Raw genomic sequence first — 26,069 nt, forward strand, 5'->3', positions numbered from 1 at the left:
TAATTTGTACATCTATAATTGATAAAATATTATTAAAACATAGCTATGTGCTCTCTTATCAAGTCAACAAGTTACGTTTCTCTCGACTAGATTTATATTATAATGCTGAATTCCAATGGAATAAGCTTACCACTTTGAACCCGACTTGAATATTGTACAGTAAGTTTGCAAAAAACAATAATTTTAGAGCCTGCCTAGACATGTTAAATTTAAATTTAATGAAAAATCTGATTCAGTCTGAAGCTTAAAATTTTTTTAGAATAAGTAAAAAAGTACCTTAAAAAACACGAAAACTTGAACTATGAGATAATCAATAATATATTATTTTAAGTTTAGTTAATGAATCAGGAGTTCAAGTCAATGTTAATTGGTAACCTTGTTGTATCAGACATTACAGGCCCGTTTGTATAGTAATTACCTACTCATGATTAGATGAAAATGAAAGTGTCCTGAACACATATCGTTTCAGCACCGAAAGATGCTAAGCAACCGCACATCGATTCTCATTCGCTTGCCCCGTTGATGACTCAGGGGGAGGTTCAGCACTCCTGACCCCACCAGTACACTCTAGCGCATCAATCATCTCCATTAACTCCTTAAACACGGCGATGACTCGCCAATTGTACTTTGCCGAACACTCAACATAGCCACACTTCCAATGTTTACGCACAAGATTGACTATGTTTCTTCGCTTTTCACGAGAATCACCACACGCACTTTCCGCCATTGCCAGCTGCTGCAAGCCACTGGCAGCTGTAGGTGCCGCGCTGCACAACAAATCCTGCTTATTGCCAACCACAAGAACGGGAACGTTCCTCATGTCTCTGCTCTCAACCATTTGATCTCTCAACGTTCTAATATATTGAAAGGTTTCGACATTGGAAAGATCGAAGACAAGTATGTAGGCAGTGGCATTTCGGAGTCCGTAAAATCGGTAGTGGGCCCATTCGTAGTACGAGTTAATGGGAAAATAGGGGATTACTGGCACGTCTGTTATTTTCACCTCATACAGATGTTCGTTTATTATTACAGATGGATAAAAAGTATGTTTCCGGTCAGTAGGCACATATTCTTCGGTGAAATCGCTCCACACGAATTGCTGTAACAAATGTTAATGTCAGTACACAATAGCCAAAGCATATCTAAATAGTTATCTACTAATATTAATTTATATTAATATTATAAATGAGGTAAAGCCTGTGAGGTTGTAGGGCATAGTTTAGCAATAGAGAGTAAACGTTGTTTGTGAGTGGTATATTAACCCGAAAATTTGAAAAGGAAACTATTTGGTAGTAGTCGAATTTGCAAAGTAATTCGCAGAATTCTGTTGGACGATAATGTTTCTTAGGAACGATGCCTTAACTATTTTGTAGAGCTTTAATACCTACATATTAGTGACAGTATATGTATAATTTAAAAACTACGTAAATATTATTACGGTTTCCATCAAAATGAGTCAAGAGGAAGGTGTAAGTACATAGTCACATTTGCCCGTGAGAAGTACATAATTGTGTATATTACGTGTAATTTCAAAAAGTACTGTTCATTTTTGAGTATTTAAAAGATCTTTTTATGTTGCATAATTCATTTTTTAAAAAATAATATAGTGTGTCACGTTCCGAACATAAATTGTTTTTAATAAGATTTCGAATGAGTTTTATTACAATTAAGCATTTTATAGGCGTTGTTTTGGTCTTTCACGAATTTTGTAAACGTTTTTGACATTCATAAGCATGCCCTAAGACGCATTAAATTGAATAAATACATTTTTAAATGCTGCTCAAAAATGTTTCAGGCATTAGACAGTTCAAAGCGTCGAATTCTCTACGAACATGGTACTTAAGGCTATATCTTCAGAAGAAAATTAACCTCTTTTATGTTAGAATTCTTTACACTTTGCGTTGTTTGCACGCATTAGCCGCTTTAGCATTTACGAGTTAATGAAATCCGTAAAGATTTATTTTGAGTTTTCATTTTAATCTTTGAAATAAGCTCTATCGTTCACCCAAAGCTCGTTTAATCGCAAATATTAAGAGCACGTACGTGGATAATGCTCCGTAAAAGCCCATTTGGTTATTATGAGGTTGCGATGTTGGCGCTCACAAGATATTAAATAATGTAGTTTTGTGTTTAACATTCATGGCAAAATTTCAAGATTTAATATCATCCGCATAGCGCTATGAGATGTAGGTATATTATTGACTATTTTTAACCAAATTAATTTAATCATAGCTCCTCCGTCCGTGCAATTATCAGGTTTATTGAGGTGTCAAATGCACAAGATAATTGAAGAAAAAGTGAAAAATTGTAATCAGATGGATAGCTTTCTGGATATATTGATACACATACATACGTATACATTTAATACTTTTTAGTGCCCTTTTTATTCTTAAGAAAGTTAAAATACCATTTAATAATAATATTTTCTAAAACAGGGAAGGGATTATTTAGTTAGTGGATGAATATTTATAATTAATTTATTACACGAAAAAAAACACACAACAAGACAAACTGAACGATTTAATTTGTAAAACGAAGATATGTTGGGGTAAAACTGGTAAACTGTATCCATAACAATTAAGTTATATTATAGTGGTTTTTAAACAATTATATTGTTTATAAAAACCCGCATTCGTATGTTTTACCTTCCACGCAACTGATTAATTAAATAACAACTGATTGAGCAATACTTAGATTATCCCGCTTAGTTCTTATACAATTTTAAAAATTATCTTAGAAAACTGAAAGAATCATAAAGGCAGTGTAACTATTTGCTTTTATTCAGATTATTCTGATACATGTTAAACAAATAATACAAAAGGCTTATTTCCTGAACAAAGGGAAGAAATCCCTTTGGAATTGAGGTATTTTGTTGTACACAAAGGTTCTGTTGGTTTGTGCAAATAAGATACGGTAACTATGTATGCATTGTGATTAAAGCAAGAAAATAATTTGTATATCCTTAGTTGTTTGTCATTGTTAACGCATTAGAATAATACAAATAAATTAAAATAATAAAAAAGCCTATTTTTTGCAAAGAAAAAAGTAAAATTAATATATAGTTTTAAAGAAAAGTAATTTTTTTTTGTATCTTTTTCCTAATTATTTTGCAAGAACCCTTGAACAGGTGAAGGCCTCCTCCAAGGAACTCCATCTCGGTTTTGTGTGAGTTGCCTTCAGTTCGAGCCAGCTGTTTTTGCAATGCCGTCCGCCAATCTCGTGATCGGTCTTCCTCTGTTCCGTTACCCAATAGGTCTACCCCACCGGGTCAACCTTATGGTCCATTGAAATAATATTGTATACACATATAATACAATTATATATTTATTTATTTATTTCTCACAAAAACTTACAAAACTTCATAACATGATATGTTACAGTAAAGTATCTAAAATAATTGTCATTCTTCTTTGGAGTAATTGTTATTGTTTATGTGAGACTGATGCCTGTTAAATGTTGTGCACCTGTGTTACAGGTCATCAGGCCTCCACCACTTCGGATCGACAAAATGATTATAAGTAAAGAATAGACAATTATGGTTACAGTACATTAACAAAATAAGAAATATATACGTTTTTCTACAATAGTATAAACATAAGGAATATATATATATTATAAGGAAACCACATGGTGTATGTTTATGTGTGTGTGTTTGTTTACAATTATCTAACTATACTTTACAGAAAATGACTCTTCACCTGAATGATGCTAGTCTTCCCCACAGCTGGTGCGCCAAGAAGAACCACTTTGACAAGGTCCAGGCTGTCGGGGCTCGGCTCCACGCTGGGGCTTCCCCCTACCGCTAAAGTTCCACCCCCTCCACGTTCAAGGTAATCCAAGTCCAACTCTGCCAAATTTTACAGTTATATTAGAACTATGGAAATCTTTTTACTAGGTACATGATACTTTAAATATATAAGATCGGACATTTTAACGTCAATTCTTAACGCTTATTGTTGAGCAGTCTTGGCCTAGTGGCTACAACGTGAGACTCTCTTTCCTAAGGTCGAAGGTTCGATCCCCGGCTGTGCACCCATGGACTTTCTATGCGCACTTTTAACATTCGCTCGAACGGTGAAGGACAATACGATAAACCGTCTTGTCAATTGACAATACGATTGACCGTACGAAAACCAGGCACAAAGAGGCTGATCACTGATGTTAGATTGACAAAATGATCATGAACCAGATACAGAAATCTGAAGCCCAGGCCTAAAACGGTTATATAATAGCGCCAATGATTTTTTTAACACTACCTACTTTCATAATAATGTCTTTCAAACTATTAAAAATATATAAACTATAAAATTAGTCGAGCAATTTAATATTAATATACGTATGACTGTATATTTTGAATAATGCGTTTGACAGTGAATTATTTCGTGACGGATTATTATGTTAAATTAGACTTCAGTCAGAACTCTTTTAATAATAGGTAATTTATAGGATGTTAAAGTTCATACCTCATAAAAACATATCCCGTTAGTTAAGTTCAGTGGCAGTTGTAAGAGGACCGTTCAAATTAAAAAAAACTCTGCCTTCAACTCAACATAAAATAGGGGAGTTGGGACGATGGCCTAACAATAAACTTAACTTATTGAGGGGTTCTTAAATCTACGTGACACTCACCTATAAATAATAATGTTATATTACAATTTATGAGTGTTTGACAAACTAAACGCTTCAATGATTACTAACACATCTTAACGATGACTCGTATTACAATTGAGTGGCTACAAAATGGCTAAGATTATTGTTTACATTTGGTTTGCGTCTAACTAGCTTAAATATATATGTATATTGCATATGTTACTTATGAACCAATTCTTATAAGGCCGCCAACGCACTCGCGAGCCCTCTGGCGTTGAGTGTCCATGGGCGGCGGTATCGCTTAACATCAGGTGAGCTTCCTGCCAGTTTGCCCTCTGTTCTATAAAAAAAAACTTAACTACGTTACGTAATTCGTGTTACTCGAAAAACATATGTGTATCTCGAATCATAAAAATTAGTCATTATTGCATTGTTTTCACTTGTTTTCTTGCAAATTGTGTTAAAACCTAAATTGTTGTGATTATAGATTTTGGTATAAAAGGCGCTTGGTATCAATCACCTAAAATAAAATATCGGTTACAAATTTAGTATTAAAAACTACGCGACTTAATTAGGTAATGAAGCCGAATTGATTCGCCGAATAGGTAGCTGGTGAATTTAAATTGAGTTAACTCACTAAGGTTAACATTAATAATTTATCAAACGTTAGTTAAATCGAATATTCTGTTTGGAGTTAAATGTTTATTAACTTAATTATTTCTATCAAAATATTATAATGTGACACGTGTTAACTAAAAAAAAGCATTTAAGCCAAGCGTATATGATGAGTAATCATTTTAAAATGTGATATTATATCTATAATTATTATTTTTATGATAAACTAATCTTAATTTTCATATTCCATTAACGTATATTGCTTTATTATGAAGCAAGTGTATAAAAATCTATTTAGAACCATGAGAAAGTAAGAACTACAATATGCCTTTTTTATTTATAATGGATGAAATCTATATAAGACTAACTTTAACATTCTATAAATGGCTCATGAGCATATGTATGAAACAAATTTAACTTTATATGAAAATTATAGTTTTTTTAATAATTAAAAAAATCCGATAATTCTATATTATTACAAAAAATATTTATTAATAATTTGTCACATACATGTCTCATTCTAGAAACTAAATATATATTCCCATTTTTTTAGATGCGTCTATGCCATCTAGTCCCTAATAAGCGTAATTTAAAAATAAAACGAAGTGGTGGAAAATCACACTTCTGCGATATACTGTAAAACAAACAAAATTAGGACCATTTACTGGGTTTGTGTCTATTGAATCTTGATGTATGATGTTAATCTGTGTGTAAAATAAATAAAAACATAACGGTAATGCATTTCCTTCCAATAATTTATTTATTTTTAAATCAATTGGCTAAACATAGCTTCCCCCAAAAGGTTTATTAGTAACAGAAGGATATTTATCAGAAACAGAAGGACGACAAATAAAATATAAGGTTACATTATTGGATGCATCCTACAATAGTATTACAGTAAACGAATATATACCATCACAGACAGGAAGGCTGAGTAGACAACACAACATTACAAAAGGCAACAAAATTAAAAACAATGAAAAAAGTAACCAAGCTTAAGGAAAGTATAACAATTGTTCCTTAAATGATTGATAGGAATGGTTAAAAAATTCCTGTCATTAGATAAACTTAAAAATAAAATACTATAGATAGCGTAGTACACACGAAGCAGGCATTTCTGCGTCTAGTTTATTGATTATTTTTAAACTAGTAGTTTTAACTGAATTAAAAGCGATCCACCGGGTATCAAGGTTCAACCTAAAAGCTAAAAAAAATATATGTACAAGGTCAAACAACTTTTTAACGGGTTTTCTTAATTTCATTAGGGATTCGGGTCTATGATTTACATTATAGTTGATTTCCCGGTTGTAACCCAAACTACTAAACATTTGATAGTAGCAGACGACAAAGGAATATGCGAACTTTGATTACTTAACTATGTAAAAGCATCAATATCATTTACAACTAACGAATATTATAATATTGTTAGCAAGAATTAGTCTTAACGATGGTATGGTATATAAAGTTAGTTAGTAAGTACAAGCAATCAGCCCTCCAGACAAGTAACTAACCTAACCTAACCTTCATATCTATTCTATTGGATCGCTAACTGTTAAAATAATATTAAATTGGTACCCAAACGTACGTAGACTTCTCCAACGCTCAGTCGATTTAATTTAGCGATAGAAGTCGAACTTTATCTATGGTTTTGTTAGTGTTCGTCTACACATGTAATTGAACATTTCAACAATGCGGTAAATAAAAATTTTTTTTTGTAAGAAATTAAAATATTATAAGAAACATCTACTACTAATAAACTGAAATATTTCTTCTATTGGTTTCGTTAAACCTGTGTTTTCGCAATTTTATTGTGAGATTTTAGCAGCAGGTTCGTAAATTGACTAAAATATAATTGAAGTTAAGTCAAACATAGTATTCGACGATTAAATCAAATTTTATAAAATCCTAAGTATGTTATACGAAAATCAGTAAGTGAATGAAGAAGGATGCTTTGAGAGGATTTCCTTTGAAGACGACAAGAGAGAAGATATTAGAATTCCTTTCAACGTAATTTAATATTAATTCTAATACGTTTTGTAAAAGTTTACAAATTATAATGTATATATGTTTTTTGATATATTACAGAGGCTTGTATTGTTTTATTTCTAAAAAAATATAACGCTAAGCAATGATAATAATTATTTATGTAAAAATTTATAGAAAAATATTTAATCATAAATGTGTTAGTATATACTTTTGTTTTTTACTTACCTAAAATTTTATTTTGATTGCAGTTACTTTTATTTTGTTTGTCATCCCTTATCTTATCTAACCTATTCATTTCTGATGAATGAATCACATAATTATGCACTCTGAATGATTTTCCACAGCAACACTATATATACACGAAAATAATATCTTATTATTACAGAGAAAATCTTAAATAAAGCCTCTATCAATAACTAATTAATACATCCAATGAATAGTGTATAGTAGAATCCAGGGAAACGCGCCACAGAGTAAAAATGCAACCCTACGTGAATTTGGCGGCAAAGTTTGCACGCGAAACGGCCACCCTACCCGGCGTAACTTCCAAAACTGATGCCTGAAGTGTTTCCATCACGCCTCAAAGGCACGTACTTGGGTTTTTCAATTACTTTAAGAGATTCCCTGCTAAGTTTTCCCAAGAATATTAAAGTACAAGAAATTTCAAAAATAAATCCTTTTTGTGTTTTAACAGACGTGTCTACTAAACCAACATTTTCTCCTTTGTTTAAAATTTATCAATTCTAGATTTCGACTATGCTAGGATTAACTAAAAACAAATATTAATATCAAACGAGTTTTGTATTTCATAAATTGACCATAGTGATAATAACTAATGAATTTCAGATATAAAATTACATTTAACATATAAATTTACTGGATTAATTATTAGTTAATAATAACACGATATCCTATTCATCATAGTATATGAAAGAAATGAGATGTTTTATCTTTTTCTTTGTAGTTCCGTCAGTTTGATAGGCGTTTGGGAGCGTCACTTGGGATTAATATTGGGGCCCTTGCTAGCCAAAATGAGAAATCTGTCTCATCTTACGGTAATATTTTTTGGATTGACCTAGTTCTCGTGAGGAAAAATAAGGTTCATTACGAAAATTTAAAAATTATGGGCGTATTTTCATACATATCGTTGATCATTGAAACTCAACGTTTAAGTCTTTTTCGTGCGTCTGTCATCCCTAAGATCGTAGGTTCGATCCCCTGCTGTACACCAATGGACTTTATTTCTATGTTATTTAACATTCGCTCAAACGATGAAGGAAAACCTAGTCAGGGACTGGAGGAAACTGGCACAGAAGGCTAATCACCTACTTGCTATTAGATTGACAAATGATTAACAATATCAAAAAATGTAGTCCCACTGATACATTTTTAATAGACGAAAATGATTCACAATTTGGTGCGTAACTCGTTTTATAAATTTAAAATTATAGATGAAAATGTTTTATGTATGTAAATGATGCCTACGTTATCTATAATCCAAATCTACTTGTCAAGTCTATTTGTAAAGTGTGTGTTGTCTAGTTCACGTTAGTTTTCTTCGTTTTGTATGTTCTATCTTTCAATTGATTTTGAAAAGTAACAAAACACACGACAACTTATCCTTTTATACTATCTCAAGGTCACGAAACACATTACACATCCTTTACATTTAAATTAATTTAAATGAAATGATGATCACAACGGACAAAAACAACATATTGCGAGGATAAAACTATTTTTAACGCGTTTACTGGCACTAGCTAAATTGAATGTATAGAACTAAAATGTAATTAATGCACAGAGAAGTTTATATGCAAACCAACTTATTTAATGTGGAAAATTTGAGAGTTTGCCAAACATGAATATTCAATGTAATCGAAATTGCATGTTCAACAAATTGTAACTTTAATGATATTATTTTAGAGTGCAATTTAAACTTGCAATAATAGTCTATATTCTTCGGGCACAAAACAATTCATTTTATAAAGTTTTGGTTGGAGTCCGATGAGTGATACAATCATATCTAGAATAAAACACCAGCTGTGTTTTGTTCTACACATAACTCTATTTTACAACTTTGTTTTAGTTCCATTAAAAAAAACTGAAATCAACGTATAAAATAAATATTTAACTGAAAGCTTTAAATTGATTTATGTATTGGTGGCTATTTGAAAGCTTTTCATTCGAAACCAAGTTCCGATACAACGCTTGAAAAAGTTGCGTAATTCCTAAATCGCTGGGGAAAAATGCTGGGTTGCAGTTCCATACATGAATTTGTGGAATAACTTGGGCGCGTTCCAGAACACTATAAATTCATCTGACAATTCCTTAAGTGTACTTGGAAAACATTTGATACGGCTGTAAAATGATAAAAGAGAAAAATTGTCTATAAGCTGCTTTTCCCAGATATGTGAGGGCACTTATGTCTATGTTCATATGTCTGACGTTACATAAAAAAATAAGAGCTCCTTGCAGCACCAAGCAGACCGCCTCAGATGCTTGCTTATAAAATCTCGGTAAAGATTTGGTCAAAGCACCAAGTCTTATTACAAATAATAATGATCACCAACCTTTGAAAGAGATGCGACTATAACATTACATATTTCCAGATATATATTATTATATTGACAGATAGCGTGGCTTTATAGATAGCGTAGAATTAAAACACTTAAGAAAAAAATATATTGTTCAGAAGCGGTGACGAACAGTCGAGTAAGTGTCGTTAAGAGATGTCAAGATGCAGGTGCCCTGAGTACTCTTAAGAACCTCCAAAAGTGAAATACAGACCCTTGAACTCACTCAACAGGGATAAAATAAGATCCGCAAAAAAGGTGTATGGATTCCTTGGGAAATAATGAAAAAAAAAAAATATATTTTAATGGTTTGCGTTACCGTAGTCTCAGTCGTGTCATCTTTTAAGGACACTTGCTTGCCGATTAGTGACCACTTTTAAAAACCATCATTCTTCGTACATTGTTAAAGTCCTGCACTATATAGCAAAAAGTGAAATACAGACCCTTGAACTCACTCAACACGGATAAAATAAGATCCGCAAAAAAGGTGTATGGATTCCTTGGGAAATAATGAAAAAAAAAAATATATTTTAATGGTTTGCGTTACCGTAGTCTCAGTCGTGTCATCTTTTAAGGACACTTGCTTGCCGATTAGTGACCACTTTTGGAAACCATCATTCTTCGTACATTGTTAAAATTCTACACTATATAGCGACTTCATAGTTTACATAAAAAATAAGATGGATATCGTTATAAAGACAAGGGAAATAAAACATATCGTCATTGCTTTGAGTTAATAACACCCATAATTTACTTTACTTAATTAAACGTATCATTGGGGCCAAATCTCAAAACATCTCCAGCGCGGTTTTGCCACAAATAAATTAAAATTATAAATATGCCATAGAGTAAGTACGCTAGACTTCTTATTCAATTTATCAAAAACTAAGTAACCTTAGTTGTTCGAAAAAGTGATCTATATTATTAACTTATTATAATTATAATAAAGGTAAGAATGTTTACATAATAGCTATTAATGATAAATTTTTATGATCATTATCAATAATGATAAGTTTTTGATTGTATTTGTACGATTTGATAGCAGTAATAATTTCAATACACATTTATAACAATTCCAACTTAAGGAACAATTATTAAAAAATATATATTAAATAAAAGTTCTTAAATAAATTACAGCAGAGTTAAGAATAACTTGTTATGTAAATTTCATTTAAACGATATTACGATGATTTATCTACCTCATTAAAAATACATTAGGAGAGTAAACGGGGCGTTTAAGAGTACATTTTATTTACTTGAATGGAAAATATGATTATTTACTACGGACAATATTGACTATTTTTACTACTTTATAGGACAGTGTTTCAATAATTTATTTTTAAGCCATTTTCCGTAACTGACACTTTTTAGCTAATATAGTATTTTTATCGTTTTGTGTAGATTTATTAGCGTGATGTTGACATTGGAAAATTCTGATACTAAAAATTTTGTGAGTAAAATAAGATATACACTGATACTCTATAAAACTATAGAACAATTTTTATATGTTGTGTTTATATTGCACTACACCCTAAATGGATTTTGCATTTTGTTGTCTGATGATTTTTTTATATTTAATGGACAAATACAGCCACACTTGTCGTCGTTTTTGTGATTATAGACCTATTTACACGAAAAATAAATTTGGGAAGTTCCCGGGATTTGAATGCACAACCTCAGGGGTTGAGAATAGTAGATCGTTGTTTTATTTAAGCCACTAGGCCGCCACTCCTCTTAATTAACTTCAACTTCAAGGTTCTATTTGTACACAAAAATAATAGCCTTACTGTGTGCCTATAAAAACTTTACGTATTTTTTTTTCATATTTAATATGGGTCCGTACGAGCTAACTTGGAAACACTACGAAGTATGTGAAGGAACGAAAATGATAACCGCCTCTCATGCAGGAGTGATTGGGTTTAAAGAAAACAATATGTTCTATGGAACATTGGATTATAAATTTAATATCCGTAGTTCTATTGATGAAGTAGTATTTATTTTCATATACTGACAGTTAAGTGGAAATAAAGTTTATATATCTACTAAAGGTCAACATAATACCAATATCATTAAACTTATATGAAAAATGGTTCCGGGGTCCGAAAATATATAACTGTATATTATTATCTAGCAAAACCACTTAAAACAAAATCAAACTATACACAGTATATTAAAACAAAAGACAAAAATAAACGACACATTATTTAATATTCTAATATTAAAATAGACTAGGCTCAAATCAATTACTTCTTTTCAAACCACTATATAAAACCGGCTATAATTTCCCTATTCAATATATTGTTACACTTTAGTCTGGCAGAAGTTTTATTTTCAGGCAAAAGTTTGACTGTATTCAATAAAGGAAAACAGGAAAAAGGCTTTGTGAACTTACAAAATAAAGGATCCGTACAAGCAACGTTATCACTGAAATAATAAAAAAGGAACTAAATGCCCACAATTGTGTTGTTGAAATGGCGTTCTATATCGTGAATAATTTATATTTATTTCATGACTATAAGAAATACAATCCTTGCTTTCTTGGCTGTTTCGTGATCAGATTTTCTAAGTCTTTAATCTAATAGCTTCCTCGGTGGGTGGTCTAAGCCATGCTGTTTTCAGAATGTTTTCTTTATGAGTGTTAAACACACAGAAATATCATTGGTGCACAGCCGTTGTTCGAACCTATGATCCCAGCAACCCGAGAAATAAATATCATATGCTGAAGCCACGGAGGCGTAAGAAATAATATAAGATTTTTTTTAAAGTTTCCAACCTAAATCTTATCTCTAATAATGTGTATTATTTTTCGTTTTATAAATACACAGATAAAATGTTAGTACCGTATAAATAGTTAATGCTAATTTGAAGAAACTTATTCAGGATATTTTGCCAGGGCTACTACATCGTGTCGTTAACTTTAGTGAAAAAGCGAAAAAGTTACTGGGACCGTTTGTCTATGGAAATTACTGTATGAAGTTTAATGCGAATGAATATTCTCTGTTTGGTTGTCAATATAGAACTTCTTACAAAATTTAACTAACACATAGTAAATGAGCAAATTAAAACTATATATATTTCATTATCATATATTTCACTGCGTACAAAGGATGTCGGAATGTCTCGAATTAAATTTCCGGGACACTAAAGTATCTCGTTGAAATAACTCGACACAAACACAAATAATTTCAAAACAGATTAATACTACAAATGCCATCCAGTACAGAAAATATTATAATAGGTACTTTTAGGTATTAACTAATAAAATATTAAAATGTATTGGGTTATTTAAATCATAGTAGTATAGTTTTCAATTACAATATGCATAGCCTACAATGCAATACAAATGTCTATTCCTTCCTCCCTCTTGATCGTATTCAACAAGCAACGTCGACGACTAGTCACACTGTGAGCAGCTTGGCCTAAATATGTGGAGTAATTGTGCACCTTTTACCGCTGAGTTTAATAATAATCGGACGTCGAGGAAAATACGAAATTCCACCCTTATCACCTTGACAGTCGCTCGTGGAACATTATGTGGAACCAGCCACCTACTAAAATCGTTCCAAAGCAATTCAACTTAGGGTTCAGGTCCAAGATAAGAGCGTACCGTAATGTTAGCGAACTGCAAGTGCCTTCGAGCCTTCTAATAGTATAAGTGTCACGGCAGTATCTATAGTGACCCACCCGTTTGCTTTATCTTTTTACTTAATATTATATGAAATAAAGAAAGAAATCGCAGCAATGTTATTGTTCTCATATCGAAATGCCAAAAGTAAAACTGAGATGAAAGCATATAATAAGTTCTGAGAGGAGTATTTTCTATTCGTGGAAATAAAAAATGCCTAAACCGACAACCTTATTTCTCGCATTGAATTGAATTCTTAACCTATTTTCCCGACCACTCAATTGCCCGTTATTCAAGACCATTCATGCAATGGAAATAATAGATTTGAAATATATTTTCCAGAAAAATTTACTGAAAATAATAATTGGTAATAATTATTTGAAAAAAGTTATGTGGATTACAAATCACACAGTATTTACATTTTTCTTAACATACAAAGTAATTATGAAAATTATTAAAAAGAAAATCAACACAAATTTAAAAAGTTTATTCTCTATGGCAGTTTACTTTGAACCCTGGCAGTATTTCCTTTAAAAATTCAGCGGAATTTTTTATTTATTTGAAATTAGAGAATTTAATATTTACATTGCTATTGCAATAATGTTCTTTTAAAACAGTGAAAACAATTAATATAAAATCGAATTTCCGTTTATTAATTCTCAATAAAAAAATGTAAAAAGTACACCTTCATATCTTGTTCACTGCGTTCAATAAACTAAAAAATATTCGTGAAAAGTAGCTTTATAAAATATTTTCCGGAAACGCTTTATTCGTTGAAAAACCTGGAAAATGAGCATTAACCTTTTCAGCGGAAAATCGAAGATTTTCATATAAAAGCTGTTTCAATAAATTTTTCGCTTCGACATGGGTTTTAGAGATTGATGAATGTAAATGTTTTCTACAACTATCCTGACTTTCGTGCCGATAAATTCAGCTTGTACGGTATAATAAATTATATCCAGTTACTTTCTTATACGTGGTACACTGAAAATGATTAGAACTGGCCAATTAGAAACATTACTAATGAAAACTTTTTATTAATTTCAATTTTAGAACTTTATGCTACATTAGGTTATCAAAGAGTTTGCTATCTCAATGATGAGGGACGTCCATCCGTGCTGTGCGATGAATACTAGAGGAAGATAACAGAGAGACCTATCTGCAGTATCGGGTAAACCTAGGCATTTGTATGATTCAAGTTCAAAAAATATTACACAAACAGGTAGGCGTCTGGAAGCTTTGTACTAGTACAAAGTATGGGATACCATCTGGTTGGTATCCCATAATTTAACCGACGACCAGAAATACCTTCTCATGGACTGATAGATATGTTCAACGGCGGTGACTCAAATCCTGTATTTGACATCGTTACAGGTGATGAAAGCTGAATTTATTACTACGAACCCGTAACAAAAGACAATCAGCTCAGTGGGTGGTATCTTTCGAGGACCGGCCAATTAAGGTCAAGAAAGGAAGAAGTCAAGGAAAAAAGATAATTGCGTCATTTTTTGATAGGAAAGGTCATTTCGCGTCAGTTGAAGATGAAAAGACTGTTACTGCAGACTGGTATGTCAATTACTTTTGCCTGTTGTCTTGGAAAAAATTTCGACAGCAGCGCCCTCGAAGCAGGATCCTCCTTCACCCCGACAATGCTTCATCGCACGCCACAAAACGGTCTGTTGAATATTTGACTATAGCAGGTGTCGAGATAATGAGTCATCCGCCAACTTTGATTTATTCCCAAGAACTGAAGATAAAATTCGAGGTGTTCGCTTTACGAACCCTGAAGATGCGGTGAAAGCGTACGAAAATGCCATAGAATATACCCCTAAGGGCCGATGGGGGTGGATTACGAATGGGCCGGGCCTACTGCTTTTCTGAGTGGCGACGATGTTTAGAGAGGAACGGAGATAACTTCGAAAAGCAATAAAAGTATTGGCAACTTTCTACATTAGGCCGTTTTTCATTTTAAATATTTTCAGTGTTACCTAGCTACCATATTTTTTTTCCAGCGGTGTACTGCAAGTTCTGATTCTATTTGAAAGGATGCGCGCAATAATTCGTTTACTATGAGATTGCTCTTATTACTTATATTAAATAAATTGAACGAAATAAATTTTGTTGTTGTTTTTTAATTATATTTAATTCTTGGTTACGTTGTTTCTACTTATGTAGTAATCTTAAATGTATATGTTGTAACAAAAATGTTTCACAAATTTAAAAATTAACATTTAATAAATATAAATTTATAAATTAACAAATTCATAGATTTTAATTCCAGTATTTTCATGTAGTAATCTTAAATGTATATGTAGTAACAAAAACGTTTCACAAATTTCATTTTATTTTATTTTATTTCCGCAATATGAAACATTTAAAAATAATTTCAACCAAGAACACTAATGAACCTCGTAACCATCTAGTTTGCGGCTAGGGTGCGATGAAGCCTAGTTTTCAACGCCTCTCACTAGTGCAATTACTGGGCTAATTATCCGCCTAGAGCCACAGCTAGGGAAGTGCCAGTTAATTGCTGCCTGTGAAAAATGAGAACACATTACCTGGAATCTAAAACAAGAAAAATACTTGAGAGAACCAACTGCATGCGCTAGTTCTAGCATTCCTTAGGCTCTGATTGCCTGCTTACCCTGCTCTTTGAGCCGAGGTCACAAAAAGTATTATTCCACTGTTTAACCGTTTTTTCTGTTCCGCATCACCACAGACTTTTGTCCGTTTAAGTTGTGAGAGACTGAGAGTTAAAGTAAATGGTTTTTGAATTGTATTATATTTTCTGTTTATTTTTGTTAGTAGTTTATCTCAGGTAGTCTATTAAAATAAAAAATTATAATGGAAGCTATTAATAGTAAACAGCGAAGCCGAAATAGTATACAGCAGAAAGGAGAATAATAGCAGGTCTGTCATATGACACGAAGTATTGAACTAGAGCAAAGTTAGTCGTATCTACCCAACTAGTTAGATATGTTTATCTCTGCACATGCCTAAACAATATATCGTAGTAAATTTAAATCGTCTAAATTATATACTTTAATATTTTGACAACGTAAGGATATGTGATCCAAATATAAGTCAAATAAATTGCTATCGTTAAATTGAATATTGCTCTACATTATTAGTCCATTGAAATGTTACATTTGCTGAACATTTGATAGAGGACGCAATTTTATTTATGAAACATGTAGGGGGGGGATTGGAGTTGGCGCCCCAGTCCCCTGGCCGCCATGTTGGAAAAAGGGGTGCAAACATGATTTTGTCTATATCTCTTAAACTATCTATCTACATAAAATTTGTAAAGACACACTTTGTAGGAAATCGCTGTTACAACAATTATGTTTATGTGATCTTATCATAAATCCAGAATTCAAAAATTTATAAGTAAAAAAGTGAAAAATTATATTTTGCTTTATAACTTTTTTTCTTTAGATTTTATAGAAAAACTATGTCGAAACAATTTTATACAGGATCTCTTTCTGAAGATATTCCGATATATTTTTTTAAATTTCGTTAATTGGTAACGCTGTAACAGCGCTCCAAAGTTGACCGGATTCGAAAATGCTCATAAGCCGGACAATACAACATATTTACCTTACTTTTATTATCTCTCGTTTCTTTAAGTAAAAAGAATATCAAATGTTCAGTTTGGCCCTCAAACTGTAACATTTCAATGGACTATATATAAAACTTGGAATATATTCATTAAAGAATATCTTCTTTTAATGAATACGAGGTCGAATATGCACTTTGAACTACATACGTTGGTATTAGGTTCGTTTGACCTTCGTTACGGTTATGATTCCCTGGTACTTCGAAACCCTTACTCCCGGAAAAGGTCTAAAATGTATTTTTGTAAATAAAGAAAAGTACGTACTTACTTTACTTTTACCATAATTTTTTTCAATGAACAATAATCGTAAAGTTAAAGTTACAAGTTATTCTAAACATTTTTATTTCCCACAATGCGTTTGTGTCAAAATGTTTTGCCTCGTGAAATAGATAGCACAGTGTGTATTCAAAGGCCAGCTTGATAAATAAAATTATCCCCTCAGAGGGTTTCAGACCCTTATTAAAACTTCCTTCAAATGGGAATACAGTATCTAACTAGTGACAAGGAAAGTGTCTGACAAATTAACACAGTTCCAGTTACGTGAGGAACATTCAAAATGATAAGAAGTACATTTAGTACTATTTCGATGTATGTATATGATATGATAGAAGTTGTTGCTGGAGGTTTTTCAACAATTTTAAAAAGTGAATTAAATCAATTGTTTCCGTAAGGCAATTTAGCAATAGTGTCTTTTTGTTCAATACCACATGAACTACTACGTAATGACGAGGGCAACAAGATTTACATTAATTTATTATGTCTCATCTTCTTTCTTTAAAAAAAAGAGCTATAAATATACTTAAACTTTATATTTGAAATAAAAGAACAGTTAAAAAAAACAGAGACTAAGCAAAGCTTTGAAATATCAATTTCAGAAATACAAGTATACCTAGGTAACACTGAAAATGTTTAGAAAATGAAAAACGGCTTAATGTAGAAAGTTGCCAATACTTTTATTGTTTTTCGAAGTAACCTCCGTTCTTTTCTACACATCACATTCACACTGAGAAAAGTAGTGGTTCCAACGATTCTGCCTTAAGGGTAATCTTTAATTCTTGGGAATAAATGAAAGTTGCAAGGCGCCAGGTCAGGAATGTATGGCGGATCATTATCTCGACACCTGCCGTAGTGAAATATTCATAGCATTTTCCAAGACAACAGGCAAAAAGCGATTGACATACCCAGTCTGCAGTAACTGTCCTTCTAACTTCCAGGGCAATTGTCGCCACCTTTCCGACTAAAGAATGAGGCAATCATCTTTTTTCCTTCTTTCTTTCCTCTACTTCTTCCTTTCTTTACCTTAGTAGGCCGATCCTCGAAAAGAAACACCCACTCAGCTGATTGTCTTTTGGGTTCGGGTCGTAGCAATATATCCAGCTTTCATCCCTGTGAGGATGTCAAACACAACCATATCAAAGTTAACGTTATCACATTAAATTAAAATCACATTGTTTACCTGTTTTAGTACGTATCACACGTATATTTGCTCTGCAATTTCTTCAGGCGTTAACGATTTGGCTTCAGTCCAAATATAACTGGTTAAAAATATGGAATCTCGCCAATTTTTAATTAAAACGGAAATAAATGTTTATTAAAAATATACAATTCCTTTAAGGAGGATATTAAAAATTGCTATGGGAAGCACGTTTTAGCATGTTTTCGAGGTTAACTATAAACCATCATATGATTAATTATTAATAGACGCTCTATGTAGTTTCTTAAAAATCACATCAAAAGTTTTAAATCTATACTTTCTTGTGTCATTCATTAATACAATATTTCAAGACACAACGATCTGACTGACAACACATAATACGAAGAGTTTAAGAAACTACTTTAACTACTACTTATTAAGTATGATTTTCGCATAACTTATCGCAACTCACGAGTTAATCAAACTTTGGTAATCCCGCGTCGGTACTCAATTTAGTTGAAATCGAAGTTAGACACTTAAAACTAATGCTGTTTGTTAGCTACAAAGCTCTCCCGTATTACAAACTTTGTCAATTGAACTCGGGCCCTTCGAGTATCCATAATCAATGCGGTTTTACTTTGTTTGTTTTTGTAATAATAAAAAATAATTTACTATTATTACTATTGTCTATTTATAGATAGCGAATTCTATCTATAATCTAAATCTAAATCTGTGAAAGTTGTATATAAAAATGTGGGTTATCCATAAGAGATAGACATATACCATCACGGACTTTTCTGTAGACCTTTTCAATGTGTACACTACTTAGTGCATTATTTTGATAAAACTCGTAGGGTTCAGCCTGCGTTTGCAATGTAAGCAGAAAAAATGTAATTATTTACGACATCACATTAGAAACCTCAAAAATAACAGTACTTCTTCACTATTTAACGGATGTTATTATACATATAAACCTTCGTCTTGAATCACTCTATCTATTAAAAACCGCATCAAAATCCGTTGCGTAGTTTCAAAGATTTAAGCATACAAAGGGACATAGGGACAGAGAAAGCGACTTTGTTTTATAATATGTAGTGATTTACTAAACATAATAATATGCTCACGACAGACACGAGTGAAACCGCATGGCCTATGTCCAACGGTGGACAAACAAAAACCTAACAAGCAAATGATGTTTCCAAAATGTTACAGTGTATTTTTTTCTCAATGAAACTTATAATCCATAAGTTTTGGAAATTAAGGCCCTGTTTCACAATGTCCAGATAAGTTTCAAATAAGCTATTCATTACTTATTGGTAGGATAAATATTATTTGCGTTGCGTGCGTATATATTGCGTTTCACGAGTGTCAGATAGCGCTATACGTCATGAAATTCGAAGTATCTTATTTGGAACTTTTATCTTTCGAATAATTTATGTGTTGCATAGATATTTGGCACTTTATCCATACATTGTGAAACAGGCCCTAAGGCTATTATTATTATTATAAACATAATATATCTCATTAATCTCACTTTATTAGCTAGTTTAAAAAAAATATTGCATTTTAGATGTTCCTTTAACGTTTACCGAAAATAAAAGATTTTTTTCAAATCGCTTATTCTGACATATACGGCTGGCTAAACGTCCATTTAGGTTCCATCGCGAGGTCATGGTACCAATTTTCATAAAAATTCATTAAACGTAATCTGATTACCTCTAAGGTCGTGAAAACCTAATCTGGCTGGTTTATTGAATTCAGATTTCTTGGTATGAATAAGCGATAAAGTTCAGTTGTAGGTTAATAGTCTCGCAATAAGAGTTTATATCTATTAAGAGTATATACTTTATAGTATAAAAATGTAAAATCAATGTACATTCCCAATATAATAGTTGAGAAAGATCAGTTATTTCGTTAACTGTTAATAACTTACGAATAGTGTACGTCTTCTTATCGGAATGGCGTGATGTCCGTGTTGTTTGTGACGATCTTCGCTTGCTGTACCGCATTATGTAATCTAAAACAAATTAAATTCATAAATTGCGGTTTGATATTTCCTATAATTGCAACATCAGATTGCGTTCAAAGCATAATTTTATGGTGTAATGGGATAAATTTTAAATATCACAATTATTTGCGAGAAATATTTGTTATTAGAAAAAGGTTATGTACAACCTGCAGCATACGGCCAGTAAAAATTGACACCGAATTGCAGTAATATACATAAATATACTACGCCGTCTTAGAGGCATACACGTTTACGAGATTTTTATTAGCTAGTATGACACAGAAAGAGATATGTGAGAGAGAAATAAATATGTGGCTACATCATTGCCGACTATAGCCCGAAATTAAAAACAAAGATGCATTAGATATTTAAAGTTTGAAATTGTGAGTCAAACAATTATCTAAAAAGTTTGCACTGAGGCAGAGAGTTTGATCATATTATTCACATTATTGGACCAATTATACAAAGACAGGATACTAACATAAATAATGCCTGTTGTTACAAGATCAGCTATAATTCTACGATTTTTAGCATGAAAATGGTACGTAAAGCGAGACAGCAATAATATGGTTGACAAATATTGTAGTATATTCGATTGCAAAGTGATCGTTCCGGCCATATGGCTGGGGCACTAACATTTATCGGACCTACTAAAATTATTTGGCAATATATCCCAGCTATACTAAAAAATATACAGGCTAGCCGTAAATACTGACTAATGCTAACAGCCACACCCTTGCAACTATACATTTTCATAAAAAATGGCCGTCTAGGAACTCCTTTAGACAGTCTAAAACTTTTGTTTCTTTAATCCATAAGCAACAAAAAGCGGAGTCATAAAAAGGTTTACAAAAGGAAGAACCAAACATATTTTTTCTGGCAAATCTTGTTTCGAATGTGAAAAGACGGATAGAGACTGAGACAACATTATACCATTAATAAAAATCATAATTCACAAGTTAAATCCTTAGGAACTAGATGTAGGACGATAGAAGTTTCAATCATTAATCTTGCGCTATTAATCAAGTTTCTTGGCTTTTAAGTCTAAAGATAAAATAACGATAAAATGTTAGTTCTTGACAACTGTCCTTAAGTCTTGTCAGTTCATTGTTCTAAGTTTCTAAACTAAGTTTAAACTTGTTCTTAAGAATTGTCTTGCTAAATGAATTGTGAACAATTTAACGTTAGATACATAATTACCGCGTGTTTATAAAAATTAATAAAATGAAATAATAAACTTGTAATGAAGCTGAGTGCTGAGTTGTATTTGAAAAAAAAAACAGTTAATGATATAATTAGAGCTAGTAATATAACGCTATTTTTTTTGTTGTTTGAAGAATGTCTAAAATTATGAAATAATTGTTCCTACTCTAATATAATTTCCTATACGTGATACGTCACCTTTTTTTTAAATGTCTCGACTTTAAATCTTACCCAAAGACACGTTAGTTACCCTGTGAATGTTCACTATGCGAGAAAGTTTTAATTGCATTACTAGACGAAAAACTATCAAATGGTGGGCCGGAGTTGCTACAATTTTAAATTTATTTACTTTTTATTGAATTGAATTATCAATGACAAAAATAAATAAGCATTAGTAAGAGGCTGCAAAATGCATAAAAATTTTATTTAATTTTACGAGACGACTCCTAACTTACGAACACCCAGCAATAAACTTAACAATAGAGACAGACAGAATAAAGCTTATCAATAAATTTTTAAATAATAGTTACATAAACAAACAGCGAAATAAATATGTATCACAGGCATTTAAAATCCCATAACTTTCTTTTTATAGAACAGGGGCAAACGGGCAGGAGGCTCACCCGATTTTAAGTGATACCGCCGCCCATGGACACTATCAATGCCAGAGGACTCGCGAGTACGTTGCCGGCCTTTTAAGAATTGGTACGCTCTTTTCTTGAAGGACCCTAAGTCGAATTGGTTCGGAAATACTTCAGAGGGTAATTTTGAAAATTTACTACATATGATATGATATCGTAGTCTATGTAACTCACAATTCCGTCATTTCTTAAACTTAAAAGCAATGACGAAGAAGTTTCGCAATTATGGCTTTAATCACGAGTTTCATAAATTTAGTTATCAAAGATAAAGAAACTGCAATACTGCTTTTAAAATCAAGTTTTAACTAGCGCGAAGATAAAGCTCGTTGCAATTGAAGAAATGTTTTACAGAAATAAAGTTTCTTATTAAATTTCTTTGAAATAACTTTATTGTTAGCTAAGGTTACAATCAAATTATAAAAGGACTTTCTCGTGCTATTTAAATTATTTCTCCTCTACTTCAATTGTCCGTATTGACACTTTTTTTTACTGACGTACTTTTGACGACCTAGTTTAGGACGTCGATGCAATCGTTTTAAGGTCTAAAGGTATGATTAATGCTTAAAACTTACCGCTATCACGAAATATAACGAAATCCACGTCGTCGTACTTAGCACTAAGTCTAGACAGTGAATCTGAGGGTAAATCTTAGTCTAGACATGTTGGTTGCCTAGCGAGATTTTCTTCACAGTTCAAATTTTAATTTCAACAGTCAAAAGGTGGGAAGTTTTGACATCAATCAAATTGTAGTTAACCAATAAGAAAACGTCTTATACTTTTAGCATGGTCAGTGTATTTGTTTTTCATTCAGAAGGTGCATGCCGTGTCACTAATAAGAAATGAAGCTTTCCACTTTACATAATATTAAATTAGTACTTGTTATAAGCTTTTTAACAGGCACTTGTTAGCATTACCATTATTAACTTTCAGTTTTAAAACAATTTTGATAATAAATATACAATATACAGTGGGCTCGCGACTGCGATGCCGGCCGTCTAAGAATTGGTACGTTCTTTTCTTGAAGGACGCATTAGTTCGGAAATATTTCAGTGAGCAGCTGGTTCCACATAGTATTGATGCGTAGCAAAAACTGCCTTAAAATACGCTCAGTTGTGAAACGACGTACGTCTAGGTGATACTGGTGGAATTTCGTATACTACCTCGACGTACTATTATGAAACTCATCTGCAGATATTAATCCAAACAACTCTGAGCACTTTCCATGGTAAATACGGTAGAAGATGGAGAATGACCCCACATCTCTACGCAATGCCAAGTGATCAAGCCGCTCGAAAAATGATTGGTCGTTGACGATTCGAATCGCTCTTCGTTGGAAACGGTCAGAGGTCGGACGGTTAGAGGTGAGAACAGAACTACATGTGGGGCTGAATTTGTGCTTCATACAGTTGCAAGCGATGGCCCTGAGTGAGAGCTGGGCAGAGGCTAATTTACTCTTCCCTCGAAATGACCGCGAAACTGAACATCGTTTGATATGTCAACGCCAAGTATTCCGATGCTAGTTGTGGCTTTAAGAAGAGTGTCTCCACAAAGTGGAGTAGCGACAAAAGGTGCAATTTAGCGGTTTAGATTTGATCTCATGGTTGTTTTTCATAACCATGGAATAAACCAAGAAATATCAATTCCAGTTATTAAGTGAGAGTTAAGAAAAACCATATAATAACATAGATTATTCATGTCCAAATGAGGTAAGAATTCAAACAAATTATAATTACAAGCAAGTGCTTTGATGTTATTCTAAGTGCTTGTCAGGTTTATTCAGATACTTAAGAAGGCTTATAAAAAAGTAGGTACATCGGCCATAGCAACTTACGTTTTAAAATCGGCGAAATGTCTATAAATAATCTAGACACAACCTTAGCCACAACACAAATGTTTATCTAAAACATGAAAGTCAAAAACTGTAATTTATAAATTGTTACCTAATATAACACAGTCAACTAGTGGGTATACAAATATCATTTTTAAACATTTCAAACATATTATTATCGATTAAGCTCAATATTTATTATTATCACTAATTCAGAAGTCCAATTTAATTGATAAACCGTTTCATTTAATAAATTTTATGTCATTAATAACAAAAATAAGGTTATTCTATATTCGCGTAATTTTGCCCCCGACGATTGCTTTTGACATAACAATTATTGTTGCCATAATTGAACGTTAAATTCACGAGAGTTTGTGAACATATTGTGAAATTGTCAATGAAAATAATAGTAAAAAACCGACTTAGATATATTGTATGTAATATGTTTAACGAATCTGTAAAATTTTATTACATTTATCGTTTCCTAAACCAAACATAGAAGATTTTTACCACAAGGTGATTGATACATTACTCGAATAGTGTTTTAAATGTGATACTTTAACATTAATCGAATATGGTTCTCGTAATATTCAATTATTTTTATTATGTTGTTGGATGTTTCCGAAATGAAAAAAATACCCACTATTTGGTGTAAATACTGGATTATACTGGCAACAGTAAAGACGCATGCGTGCTAAGGCTGTTTTCTTCGCGCCACATGGGTATAGCAATGTTATTGATCCACGTTAGGAATAACAAGACCATCTGATAACTATGGCATAATAGATATACTATATTATATAAGCCGTCTTTGCCATTAATCCAAGATACACCTAATCTATCCTTGGTAATTTATCGTTGTATTATTTCGTATATTTGAATGAATGGAAGGAATTAATAATATTGGTGAATATACCAATAACGGAGAGGGTACAATTATTAGAAACTTTAATGAAATGTAATTTTAATCGAGGTAAATAAAGTAAGTGGCGCTAGAAAATCGTAGAATTGGCCTCAGATTTTTGTCTGTTCCGTGTTAAGATTTATTCTTAATGAACGAATTGTGGTTCGGGAGACTGTGACTAACACGAGACGTTGATTTTTAAGATCTGCCTTTTTCGATTTTTATTATAAAAAATATCCAAAAGTACCCAGATCAGCATAAGTTCTGGTACAAACTTTTTTATGAAGTAAAATAAAGTATCAGCAAAAAATTAAAATATATTCTATTCGAAATGGCCACCTTTGGCTTTTACACAGGCCTTTAATCTGTTTGGCCACGAATCTATAGAATTTACGCACTGTTTTCAAGGGGAATTTCTCCACTGCTTGCTCCAAAGATTTTTTAAGAGACTCAATGTCACCGTGTCGTAAAAGCAGGCCATTTCGTCTGAATTGACCATACTTTGAAGTTTTAATGTTTGAGGTCTGGACTAGATGAGGGCCTTTCTATAAAGTCCGGAACGTTGGTTTCAAGCTAAGCTTAAGTAGTTCGTGCCTTGTGCCGTGACCTGGTGCGGAATCCCGCTGAAAAGCCCACTGTATATTTTTTTTTAAATTGTAAGGCTGAGAGGTTTTATAATAAGGTCCAAGAATGTATCTTGATACACTTTGGCTGTAGTTTTCAGCCCATTTTCAAAATCAAATCAAACCATCACTGACGCAGGATGATTACTACATTGTACTTTTTCGTGCACTTGTTGCTTTTTTGGAAGCACGATAAGGGCCAAGCTTCAGGTGTTGTTTTATAATACCTGACAGAGTCACAATTCATTTCTTGAGATAAGAATTTTTGCTTCCTAATGGGGTTTCGACGAATTCTGGCTTTAACATCAATAACAGCCTTTGTAGTTCTAACTGCACGCCGCCGCTCCGATCTTTTCTGGTCTTCGACAGACGATAGTGTTGTTATATCTGTTATGATATACGAGAACATATGGCTGATACCAAGTGTCTGAAATATGACC

The 26,069-nt window shown here is 32.4% G+C and overlaps 1 protein-coding gene across 2 annotated transcripts; it reads right to left on the reverse strand.

The window, feature by feature from the left end:
• Positions 1-249: 249 nt before the first annotated feature.
• Positions 250-24,180, reverse strand: LOC111004361 (ras-like protein family member 10B). 2 transcript variants are annotated; one of them, XM_045631093.1, is made up of 4 exons: positions 24,106-24,180; positions 20,356-20,439; positions 3,699-3,847; positions 250-1,099 (listed from the first exon to the last, which is right to left on the reverse strand). In XM_045631093.1, the coding sequence occupies exons 2-4, from the start codon at positions 20,429-20,431 to the stop codon at positions 482-484; spliced, it is 843 nt and encodes a 280-aa protein (XP_045487049.1). In that variant the 5' UTR covers positions 20,432-20,439; positions 24,106-24,180; the 3' UTR covers positions 250-481. The 2 variants fall into 2 exon arrangements, with proteins under 2 accessions (XP_045487049.1, XP_022131055.1); XM_022275363.2 differs by lacking the exons at positions 20,356-20,439; positions 24,106-24,180 and adding an exon at positions 7,417-7,722.
• Positions 24,181-26,069: the final 1,889 nt, after the last annotated feature.

This window comes from Pieris rapae, chromosome 14 (assembly GCF_905147795.1).
Source record: "Pieris rapae chromosome 14, ilPieRapa1.1, whole genome shotgun sequence".
NCBI lineage: Eukaryota > Metazoa > Arthropoda > Insecta > Lepidoptera > Pieridae > Pieris > Pieris rapae.

Bases quoted from the DNA above. Each gene is read 5' to 3' on its own strand.
- LOC111004361 (XM_045631093.1), bottom strand. From the start codon at position 20,431: ATGCGGTACAGCAAGCGAAGATCGTCACAAACAACACGGACATCACGC. The intron at 3,848-20,355 runs GTAAGTTATTAA...AAAATTTGGCAG, and splicing joins TAAGAAGACGTACACTATTC to AGTTGGACTTGGATTACCTT. The intron at 1,100-3,698 runs GTGAAGAGTCAT...CATTTGTTACAG, and splicing joins GGAAGACTAGCATCATTCAG to CAATTCGTGTGGAGCGATTT.